Below are 12814 nucleotides of genomic sequence, written 5' to 3'. Positions count from 1 at the left end.
AAAGATTGTCAGGATACAATCTATAAATTTGCACATTCCATTTCAGTTTTCTGAGATTAATCATACTACAAGGAACCAAATGATGGATTTACAATAACCAAGCCTCAGAACTGATTAAAAAAACCCCACATGTAGAAAAAATCCTGCTTCTGAAACCACTCAGAAAATGTTCGATTAGTAATGTACAAAAGCCAGGAGATCTTTTAATATTATTTCTTCCCATTACTTAAATATTGATGTGAAAAGAATATTTTAGATCAAAAGTGGACTAGATCTAAAAGATAAGCAGATGAATTTATTTTTAAATTATGAAAGCCAAGATTGCTGTTTATGAAAGGGTATAAATATACTTTATGGGCAAGCATAAAAAGGTAACTTGGAGAAATACATCGATTTCTCTAACTTCCTTCACACAGAAACATAATTTAGAATGATTTATAAAACCAGGGGAGAAACACTTACCAACTAAAAAGTTATCACTGACAAAATACCACATCTCAGTTAATTTCAGCATGCCCAGATCCCCCCAACCCTTAAGCAAAAGACAACGAAGCTACACTCTTAAAAGCAAGATTTACTTTGAGCTGGTTGAAACATTTAGTTTTTAACCTCTTAATTAATGTTATATAGAAACAACATTAGCTGTTTCCTACAGCAACTTGAGACTGTAAATTTACTGAATTTTTAATAACATTCCATGAAGGCTGCATTTTTTTAAATACAGCCTGTATTAATTTAGTGCTATTGGAAAATACTAGATAAACAATCTTGAGTCTACATACCCTTGGGCAGAGATCAAAAAAACTCTAACTATTATGGGTACTTGAACTCAGACTTCTTTGAAGGAATATAGTTTTAAGAATATTCAGTACATTCTGAAAAAATCAGCTCCTCTTAGTATCTCCAAAATAGGTATTCAGAAACATTTTTTTTAAATCTTAGCCAAAGACAAACATATCTATGCATACATACATATATATCTATAATAAGTATACACACACAAAACACATAACATGCATATGTTTGTGTATGTGCATGCATGTGCACTTTTAATAATTATGCATATATGTGATATAATAATAAAACTGAGTGAACATTTTACTGTGCAAACCGCATTCCCTTTATATGTATTGCTGAATCAAATGCCACACATTCAGTATTTTAAGCATGCTCAGTGCACAACTGGAAATTGTTAAAGTACTTTAACAAAGTATATTTTGTTTAAACCTGTAATTTCCCTTTGTTAAACAAAATAACTTCATACAGGGACGATTTTATTCTAAAATACCTCTGGGATTTTTTGGAGGGATGTATTCTACAGCTGAGCTCAATTACATAATATTCTGGCTCTAGAAACTGATTCACTCCCCCACCCCCCAAAATTAAAAGTAAATGCAAATAGGCTTTGAAGATTGATGCAATCTAAAAAAGTTTTACAACTCTTGCTTTGATACAAAACATTTATCCATTAATAGTGAAAATAAATAGACTTCAATCCATATCTGACCAGAAATCTCTTGCAAATAAATAAATTTAAATTTTTAACTAATGAGCTCTTTTGGTCCAGGATATTTGGAAAAGTAGGCTAAGATTTGAGCAAAAGGTATACATTAGCTTTGTTCCTTGTGTTTTGTCTTTTAAACAAAACCGTTCTGCTTAAACACAGGAAAAATAATCCAGACTGTATTCCTTGCTCTAAGAATAAAATCACCAGTTGTAACCAGGTATGTAGAAATAATCTGGTATGCCACATCCAGTTCAGCAAACAGAATAACTTAGCTTCAAACAAAGCTTCTTCATAAGATTCAAAACTGAATAATTGATTTAAAACCAAGATGCCTTTCAATTACTGATGGCTGTTAAACACTTATTCCACTTCACAAAACAATCTGCAGAGATAAATCTTCCATAAATAGAAGAACATGACAAAGAACAAGTAATGACAATAACAAGCCAGTGACTGATGTTCTTAAAAACAGACGAAGAATCCAACAATGTCAGATCAAATAAATGGAAGACTAAGAAGTCCTGCATAGTCTTATAAATTAAATACGTTATCAATGTCAAGATGTCAGTATGTAATAAAAACATAATAAAATAATGACAAATTTGCATAGACAACTTATGAGAAACTATTACAGATGCTGCAAGATAGCTAGTTACTGCACAGCTATGCCATTACAATGTCTGAACTTTGCAAACTTAACTACATGACAACTGAATACAGTGCAAAAATTGCAGAGGATTTCTCTTATGAGATAACAGTTTCCAGTTCAGACAAAATCATCCTCATAAGTAAACCAGTGTCTGGAAATGGACTCACCTGAGATACCAATGAACTATTCATCTGTTCCTGTAAGGCTTTTTTCAGCTGGCTCACATCCTTTTCTAATTTCAGATACTCATTCCAGGCATTTTCCATTTCCTATTAACAGAGGGAATACTCTAATACAATGTTACAATAAACTTCAAAATCACTCTATCCATTCTCTAATTGAGCACCAAAGTGTTTTTAAGATGGTGTTGCTCTATTATAAAAAGAAGCAAAAAATCCATTTTTGTAGTCTACATTTTTGCTGGGAGTTGATGATAAACTTCAAAATGCTTTATAGCTTGCAAGATCAAGTCAAGAATCCCTAGTTAAAAAACTCTGGCCATCTTCCTCACACAAAACCATTTCTTAAGCATAAAACTGGCACATAATAGAATCTGAACTATGACTAATATGCTATGAAGGAATCAAATCTATTCCAATTCCATTTCCTTTTACTTCACTCCCCTATGTAAACAAGTTTATAATTAAAATCCAGTCACCTAAACCAGAACTCATGTTTTGAAACACAAAGCAGGTTATCCTTTAAAAGTTCTACAGACTGTGTTGTAATGGCATTAGAAGTGAATAAACAAGCAGACACCTGGAAAACAAGGCTATCCAATTACCCTTACTTTACTTAGATTATCTCCAGCATTCATGACACCATTGTCTGCCTTCTGACCCAGAACTGAGGAAAATTAAGTGTCTGGAGCATTTTTATGTAAGGAATGATGGAATAGGCTTTTCCTCTGAAGTCTGGAAAAGAGATCACTTAGGAGTTGAGGGCAAGAAATAATGGAGATCAATGAAACCATGTCTGGCACAGAGAGAGTAGATAACAACTGACCGTTCTCTATCCTTTCTCATACGAGAATAATGGTCTATCACATGAAACATATACAATTCAGGCTCAAAACAAGTAAAAGAAAGGGGCTGTCCACACACCGGGGAAAAGATCTATGCCAATACCTTGCCAAATGATGTTTTGGATGAAAAAAGTTGGAACCCACCTCTCCCATCCTTACTACTCCCTAAGCATCTGCTTATGTCCACTGCTGAAGCCAGAACCCTGGGCTAGAAGTAGCCTTGGACTGGACCAGTACAGCCATTCTTACAAGTACTTGCTATTTATGCTCCCGACTAAATTTTAAATGCTGTCTGCGAAAGTCATACATTTTCTAGAGGTACAAAACACTGTATATATACATATAAATAATACTAGCATTTTAATGATCAAATCTTACTATAGGAAAGGTGTTCATGCAATTCTAGAAACAATCTTATGAAGAACTAGTCCCATATTCATTAAGAGGTAGGAATAATACAGTGCGTACACAACGCCCAGGTTTAATATACTCTCTTTCATGGCCAATTCTTAGAAATATTTTTATTAATAAAAATGCAACATTAAATTGCATTTGAATTTTATTAAGTCATAATATCAACAGTAAATTTTGACTGAAACATCAACAGACTTTCCCAATTCCTTTTCCCCTGGAAAAATACCATGGAATCATATTTATATTTTCAAAGGACTAGCTGAAAGAATTGCAATTTAAGCCCTATACATAAATGCAAAAGGTATAAAAAAGTTTTTTTGAGCTTTTTTGGGGGGGGGGGGGGGTGGGAAGGGAGCATTGAAAAAGAAAGCTAGAGAGATTGTTTAAATTTTTTTATTCTGGTTTATTGTCCTGTACCTTAACCAAATCAGTTCAGAACAGGACTTAACTCTCCTATCCAACAAACAATACAGTTTTACTCTAACTGGTATTTTAATTATGGTTTTCTTGTAACAATCAAAACCACATACCGTTGAAACTTTGGATATTTCAGCCCGAATATGTATGAGATCCTCTTGCAAAAGTCTCTGCTGGTAAGAAATTTTTTCTGCATGTTGTGGTTGGTCTTTGTACTGTTCCATCTGCCTGTGTAAAACCTCCAAAACAGACTCCAGCTGATCCTAACAAAGAAGGAGATGGCAGTAAGCTTACAACAGCTTTACATGGAATTTTATTTATCTACCCGCGGGAATATAAAAGTTGTCTTCCACGCTCCCAGTCTTTCTTATAAGCCACTAGAGGTTAGGATTGGCCTCCTGTTGTGGAGACTAAGATGTAAATGAAAAAGTGCAAGAGCCTTAATTAACTATTATAACCAAAATTATCTGATATTTTCCATTCAATCTTTACGTTAAGTAGCCAAAACTGGAAAACACAAAGCACTGAAAGGGGAATTTTTCTATTTACAGTCTGTACAAAACTGCAATTTACAGTTTCAGAAAAATTCCCTTAGAGCAGTGACAGCCCTACCACAGCACAGCATTAGCTATTTATTTAAGGATAGGTTCTCATTCACTGCTATAGTTGAATTAGCCATGCGAGCAATTAAAATAAAGTCTAAAACACAAAGTAGGTCCAATTCATTCAGTCAGGAGTAAATAACACTGAATAATTTTTGCACAGTAGCTCTTCTCAAGGATCCACCTGGACAGTACTTTCATTTTAGAACACATTTTTTTCTGAACTACCTCGATTTATTGACAGCTGTAGCTCACAGGCAGTGAAGCAGATAAAGATACATATAGGCCAGGAAAGACAAGGAAAGGCAAACCATTTTGTTATTGTTTACTATTTGAACTCTGACTTGAATGGGCACAGAGGAAAGGAGGTGGGTTCCAGCTACAAACTTGTCACAGAAAATATTCCAGCATTTCAGTCATAACGCTCAGAACTAAGTTCACAGCACTATATATAAACCAGCATAGGTTTCTGAAATTACTACAAATTTGAATCTCTCCCCCTTCTCTCACTCCTTTCTTAAAAAAAAAAAACCAACAACCAAACAAACAAAAACAAAAAACCAAAAACCAAACCAAAAACAAACAACAACAAACCATGACACAAGTTACAGTGAGAGCTCAATATGGTTGCACGCTGCTATTTTTACAAACATTGTGCAGGTGGGAAGAACTGCAAAGGAAACATGACTCAGACTCCCACCATATACATATTAAGACATAAAGCAAAACTACACAGAAAAGTGTATGTACCCCAATTTATAATAAATGCCAGAAAATTAAATGTATATGGTTTTAAAACATTCGTTTTCAAACGTTTTCTAAAAGTGGGTACTCAATCCTAACATAAAAACTAATTCTTTTCCTTATGTAAGTTTATATACATGTCCAAAGGAAACTACTACAATGCAAGCAGCATCCAGTATTTTGATTTTTTGTTTGTAATTCTGTATTTTATGATTAGATGAAAGTTGTTATTTAATTTTATAAACCCCTTTTTAACCTACTTACTTTATTTTCCTTAAGGGTTCTTATTTTGTCCTCCAAGTCCTGCAGAATTCTGTCCTGCTCACAGAAAATGCTTAGCTTGACCTGAAAATGAAATCATACATATAATGTTAGATTTTAAAAACCAAGCAGAAAAGTCTCCACTAGCAATATTTTACCCTTAAGAGCATAATAATGTGAACACGTAACAGTACAAAATAAATAGCCAAAACAATGCAAGAGGTTCTGAAGTGGTATTTGATACTTACATCAATATCACTTTCTGCAATCTTGACAGGTTTTGTACTTCGTTCTTTTAACGTGTCACGCCCTGTCACCTAAGAGGAACAGGTTTAAAGAACTGAGAAATTGTTGGAAATTAAAACCTAATTATTCTTCAACAATGAAAAGAAAATTTTTGTTAAATATTCACAGTTATTAACAAAGATAAGTAACCTTTTGGATACAAGGTTTTTCAAATATGGCTTTAGTTTGTAAAAAACATTATCAGAAAGGATTACTAGTTATATTAGACTATTTAATAACTCTTAACAGTAGCTTAAAATTCTGTTCAAAACAGCATAACTCCACTTGTCTATATTTACAAAGGTCCAGTTCCTGCAAAACCTAATAGTTTTAACAGTTCAGCTTTAATAGCTTTCTTGAAGCCAAGAGACTTGAATAGTTCCTTTAAATGTGTGGTTGCAAGTATTACAGCATTAATTAATGACTAAAAATACAACTTTTTGGCAACTATTTCATTCTACAAAGGACAGTCTCTTCCATAGTACTGGGCAAATTTTATTAAAGACAGACTGCTATAAAAGAGCTATAGGGGAATTAAATGTAATTAATCTATTTTGACATGTTTATAATATACCAAATCTCTCGTTCCAGAAATCACTGGTTTCATATTCAATTTCTGGTGAGATTATCTTCTCACATAACACAGTTTTTAAATCAGTACAGAAACTATACTATATTATACTTCCAACCTTCACAGCAATCTTAAAATGAAGGCATGTCTATCTCTGTAAAAACGTTTGTTATTTCCACTGTCTACATGGGACCCTTTTTGTGAATAAATGATGTTATGAAAATGGCAATAGAATACAGCTCATTAATCATACAGTTTTTAAAAACCTTAAAATCTAATGACTTAATATTACTAGATTAGAACACTTTTAAATATTGATTAAAGCAAATACTATCTTACCAAAGAAACACCTGGTGTTTAGAAGTATGGTACTCATATACAGTATATTTCTGTTCGTATACAGGCAAGAGTTTATGAAGAAAAATTCACCTAAATATTGGCTTTAATAATATATAAGCAGAGGTTTTAATAGAAGAGCAGAAGTTGTTGGCTTTTGTGGTGGGGTAGGAAGGGTAGTTTGCTTTTTCACTGCCTGGCAAGCTCCAGACTTGAAGCTACATAGTTTACTTATTAACCTAACAGGCACCTACAGGATCATGCTAGCTTTCTTAAAGTAATTAAATTTTACTGTAACTATAGCTAAATCTTTAATACAGCCTCAGTTGCTCATCTAACATGTTATATGAAGTTAGCCATCTACACATAGTATTTTCAAATAACAAAGTAGTTTTAAGACAGAAGAGTATGGTCATCATTTAAGCTTACTGTCTTTTCTCTTTCAATGGCAGACTCGACTCAAAGACTTAGCATGTGTTTTCATGTGGTGAAATGTTGCTTACCCACCACCAAAATCAAAAGCATTTACTGCCTCTCAAAGCTTTCAATTTTTGGATATTTTAATTTTCAACAATGATGTGTTTCATATATTTAAAAAAATCCTTTCTTTCAAAAGTATTAACAGAATTATTTAAATGCTAAATTCTATGTATAATAGTAACAAATAATGAAATATATGTATAAATACTAGCATGTCAAAGTAATAATTTTGCATATTTAATTATCTGCAAGCTAAGAGAATGCAAAAGCCTTTTTCAAAGCAATGGAGTTAACATAAAAAACAGTCTACAGATTTTGGGGATATTTTCAATTACATAATCAGAACTGTAAAGAATTTGTTAATTATCAAGCAGTGAACATGAGGACATAATGAAGATTTAGCATGCTTTCACATTTTCAAAATTACACATAGGAGTCACCACTTGGCACAATCATTTTCAAAACATGATAAAATGAAACCAAACACTGAGGTCAGCCATAATTTCGCATACAGACTCCAAAGGCGGGGGGAGAAAAAGAAAAAAAGGGGGCGGGGGGGGAATCTTACAGAAAGCATTACTGTTTACCGTAAGACACCTGTAAAAGCCAGAATATGTAAACATTGACTGCTATTTTAAAAAGCAATGGATAAGCGCATTTCAGATGCAAGCAGTCTTACATGTATACTGGACAGTAACCCTTGTGCTGAGTTCTTTAGCACTTTGTATATCATGTTGATCAGAGGTCCATTATTTTCTATCTGTTTCAAACAAAAGTTTAGTAATAGCTTGTTACAGATGTAAAAATTAAACCCCACAAACCTTACAACTCAAAACTCCATGAGCAGCAGTAATCACATGCTCTTACGTCACACCGATCCTTGAGGTTTATATAATCTGCCGGTATGTAAGCTACAACTGGGTATCCACTTATCTTGTTATATTGTGGGTAAACTGTTCATCCAACCATAAGACTTTTTTACTTTTGCAAAACACTCATACAAACACACAACGCAAAATAGGATTTGCTCAGACTTGTCCAATTGCAGTTTTAAGAGTGTTGGGAATTACAGCAAGATATTTTCTGTCATGTAATACACAGTAACACTTGCACCAAGAGCTCTATAATGATAATTTGAGCAACCTAGTTAAAACCTCAGTGAAAAAAGTCATTTCAGTCACACTTACCCTTCCCCCCATAACAAATACCTGCCCATGCACTATATTCTTCAGTATCTATCAGCTCGCACTAGCAACCTCTTTCAACTGCAGTAGACGAAACAGCTTCAGATATTACAGTACGACTGCAGAAGAATGAAGCAGGACCACTGCCGAACCACTGAGAAGGCCCCAGATTTGCCTCAACTGGTTGCACAATTCATACTTAGTGACACAAATGTTCCTGTACTTCCTCATCCATATTTTGTATAACCTGCTCAGGAATGTTTGTAAAATATTCTGAAGGGAGGCTGCCCATCCATCCCTCCTGTAGCCTGCTTGAACTCAATTTCATAGTCACGAAAAGGGAAGATTGCTTCACCTTATTTGCAAAGTCATCTTAGAAGCTTGTGTGGAAAATTGAGTTTTTCTTTCCTTTGCTCTTCTGTTCTGCTTTTCTAATACAGGGTCTGTCCACTTCAGAGATTTAAAAAAAAAAACCAACTGTGGAAACGACTGTGGAAATCTCTTTGCAGAAGAGGCACGGTTATGCTATAGCATACAGACACACCATTTCTTTCATGCTCCACATACCTCTATTTCAGGAGCGCAAGAATAGAGAGCCATTGCAACAATTGAGGGGAAAAAAAGTTCATAATCTAACGGCAACATTCTTAAAGGAACCACCACAATGCATGGTATTTGGCAAGTTCAAAATTATCAATAATTTTTCCTCATAGTGTGAGTAAATGGCCTTTAGACTTTTTTTTTATGTCAGAACTAGCTCGCATACAAGAGAAAACTACCGAAATGGATTAACACCTCTAGAGTGTTTTTATTTCATTTATACTTATGACAATACACTATAATGTTGAACAATATAATCTTGGTATTAACATAAAAATTATTTCTTAGATAGTATTTTTAAACTCTTAAATAATAAAAAATAGACTTGTATAAAAGGATAAGAGCAAGGGGGGGACAAAACATGTGAGTAACAACAGATTACTAAATGCTCTGTAACCAGTTACTGTAATCAGTTATAGTGCTATGGCATGCATTATGCAGTTAATTGCTTCATCACTGTTCCATGGTGAAAAGTTGTATTTTGAAACCTCTAAGAAGAGAGATCTTCAGAAATAATGGATTTATTGAAAAGAAAAAAGTTTAACTCCAGTTCAAAAATCTTCAGTCCTATTTGAAATTGTTTAATCAGAGTGGGTCTAACTAAAAGCCCAATGAAGTCAAAAGAGAGACTTGAATTAATAGGCTTTCTAGCTAAGCCTTCAGTGTCTTAAATGAAAGGTACCATGTATATTAACTGTGCATTTGCCACGTTCCACCATTACCAAATCAATATGTAATTTCCTTAGTTCCATCCAGCATGCTATTCTTTTTTCCTCATACTGCGAAACAAAGCATCTCTACATTTAGTGGCAAAACACAAATTTAAACAATACGAAGTCACATTCTCAAGTTCCACATTCTCTTTAATCTCTGACCTCAATTTTTACATTTCTAGACCACTACCAAAAGACGGTTACTAAGAAATACCCATTTTGAAAAATTACATCATTCTTAAGGAAACACACGACATTCTGACTGTCAAGATTTTCTAAAGGGAACTAACGCTAACATTAAGTTTCTTTTCACGGAAAGATCAGCTGCCCCCCCGCATTTTTCTTTCTGGCTGTTTTTGTCAGGTGCTATGCAGGCTGCAGAAAGGCACAAGGGGACCTCCTGGGAGACCAAAGAGCTCTTCACGTCCTGGATTGCAACAAATCAATCTGGATGGAATCCACCAAAATTTAAAAACCCATCTTAATAATTTTGCTAAGCATATAACATTTTCAGAGGCTTAAACTGTGGCCGCTTTTAATTGTGAAAATTGTTGTGTTTTATAACGGACAAAACACTGTGTTTATTAATAATTTTTCAAATTGTAGGACCTTTTTAACTGAAATTTGTCACAAAATTCAGCTGACGGCTTGGGATGCAGTTACATTTGGCAAAGCCATGAACAAACCAAGAACAAGGCCTAAAGTGAAATGTGTCCAACCAATTTTAAATTTGTATATTGATTACAACAGTTTACATATCTGATAATTTAGACTATATATACCACATATATTATGTGATAAATATTCTATCTTTTTTTATATATATATATGTGACACTGTACATGTGTAATACGTATTACTAGTATTTTCCACTGATACACTTGGCTACATATTCAGTCATTGAAACATCAAATAAAATTGAAATATGCAAACTAATAGGTTTAGCCAGCTCATTAGTTGCACATATGCAACACCCCACAGCATAAGGGAGAACTATGTACATGAAAACTATAAGGACAACAAGGTCTCAAATTTCACGCCACCTTGATTTTCAGAAACACCATATGAATTATATATGGTGAGACATCCTACACACCATAGAAAGTGGTAGGCTGCTTTGCTAAGCAAAATGATTACACGTTTTTGGGTTTGTTTGGTTTTTTTCCTTCAAAACTGGTATTAATAAGTCTAGATTTGCTTTCAAATTGCCAACTATCAGGTGCACCAGGCACAGAAGTAGTTTAGTTTAGACAGACGCTTTGATGCTCAATATCATATTTTTAGGGTTTTTTTTAAAGGAAATGTCACGTAACGTTATTTGGGCAGATTATACCTACAGACGGATGGATGAATGGGTGGATTTGAAATCTCTTAGATGTAATAATATGAAAACCATGACAAGTGCTAATTAATCACCACATTTTCACAAGAAGGCAAGACGTTATAAATAGAGCATATTATAAGAACAAGGAAAAAGTCAGCTCAATAAGATTTAAAGGGAAAAAGCTGGATTAAAAGAATCCCCTATTTTAACTTAGAGGAGTTAACTTCATATTGGTTCTAATGCTACAGCAGACAAACATTTTGAATCAGTTTTTTATCTGATTTCACTAAACCCACATAATATCATTCGTCTGGAGTACCAGTAACACGAGTTCTTCTTACAAACTGAAGCAATTACATTTTCTGAGTTTGCACTTTAATTGTATAGTCACTACTATAAAGACATTCAATATTCCAAGCACAACAGTGATGGCAAAAGACACAGAGTTTCCATCTCTGAACAGAAGGTGATTTGAAAACCTGCAGGTACAAAGATGATACACAGAAGACCGCTGGGTTAAAAAAAAATAATGGAAGTAGACTCCTATAAAATCTTACCTTGAGATCCAAATACTCTAAATCCTTTTTCAACTGGATATAAGTGTCATCCGCCTTCAGGTAAGTACATGGGGGAAAAAACAGTGCAATGTATTTGAATGTTTGAAACAATTTCAGAATACTTGTATTGGTTATATATAAGAAAATGGATGAAAGAGGAAACAAAATAACAGTGTAGGAAGTACGTAAAAAAGCACAATTGCTCCACCAGCATATTGCTATTTACAGCTGAAAAATGGGCAAAATATTTCCCAAGAAATATTACTACCTCATGCCCACCCTCCAAACATATAGATTTGAGTTTTCCACCTCTAATGAGACACGTAACTACCTGAAACAACAGGTTTTCAAAAGGTTTTTTTTCAAGATCAATTTCTACTGACTGTCCCTTCTCTGAAAAAGTTATAGCGTTGTCCTCCAGCACAATAAGCCTCTTTGGGAGAAGAAGAGAAAACCTGTACCTAACTGAATGTCAGATGTAACTAGAAGCCATCATATAACAAAGCATTAGAATACTTTTGATCACATTTCATACACATTTTAAGATATGAATTCTTTTATTCAGGGAAAGTACAAAATAAGTTTTGTGAATAAATTACTGAAAAAGATCTCACTTATATGATTAGAGAATCCATTTTGTCTTTTATTTTTCATTGGCTCACCTGTAACTGCTATCAGCTTAATTTTATAGTTACATTCATCTAGCAACATCTTCATTACAGTCACTTCAAGAAAAGCATGCACAGAAGTCATAACAAAGTTATTTCTCCTTTTTTCAAAAGAAGTATTTGCAATACAGAACAAAATAAAGTTTAACTGTTGCAAATGTGCTTTGTAGTCACCCAAAATGCCCCCAAATTCCTAGAATTCCTAATGCTCTTTTGACAGGATTTTATATCCTGGGTACATTAAACTTCAGAATAAAAGAAAAACACAACTATACCTTTTCTCAAGTTTTGAGCCAATGAGAATGTGTAGTTAAAAAAGAAAAGAAAAACCCTTTATGCCATAAAATCAATAGGTCACACTTGCATTTCTTTAGAGGTGTTCACTTACAATTCTTGTTTGATCAGCTTGTAAGTCCAGCTGAGGACTTGACTAGAAAGTCTGCCCATTTTTTGAGAAATCCCTGTTACTATCACCCAT

At 33.8% G+C, this 12814-nt stretch overlaps 1 protein-coding gene across 12 annotated transcripts in view; it reads right to left on the bottom strand.

Moving 5' to 3' along the window:
* The window catches only part of PLEKHA7 (pleckstrin homology domain containing A7), a 165639-nt gene that overhangs the window by 19321 nt on the left and 133504 nt on the right, over positions 1-12814 (bottom strand). For 9 of the 12 annotated variants that reach the window (XM_069803740.1, XM_069803743.1, XM_069803741.1 and 6 more), the window contains 6 exons: positions 11669-11722; positions 7970-8050; positions 5867-5935; positions 5622-5702; positions 4125-4274; positions 2324-2425 (listed from right to left, as the gene is read on the bottom strand). In XM_069803740.1, the coding sequence (XP_069659841.1) occupies positions 2324-2425; positions 4125-4274; positions 5622-5702; positions 5867-5935; positions 7970-8050; positions 11669-11722 (537 nt within the window). The remainder of the gene's footprint in view (positions 1-2323; positions 2426-4124; positions 4275-5621; positions 5703-5866; positions 5936-7969; positions 8051-11668; positions 11723-12814) is intronic. The other 3 variants (XM_069803744.1, XM_069803751.1, XM_069803746.1) reach the window with 2 other exon arrangements.

Source organism: Haliaeetus albicilla, chromosome 16, assembly GCF_947461875.1.
Source record: "Haliaeetus albicilla chromosome 16, bHalAlb1.1, whole genome shotgun sequence".
NCBI lineage: Eukaryota > Metazoa > Chordata > Aves > Accipitriformes > Accipitridae > Haliaeetus > Haliaeetus albicilla.
Note: the sequence above shows the minus strand (reverse complement) of the source record. Positions and strands in the feature narration are given on the sequence as shown.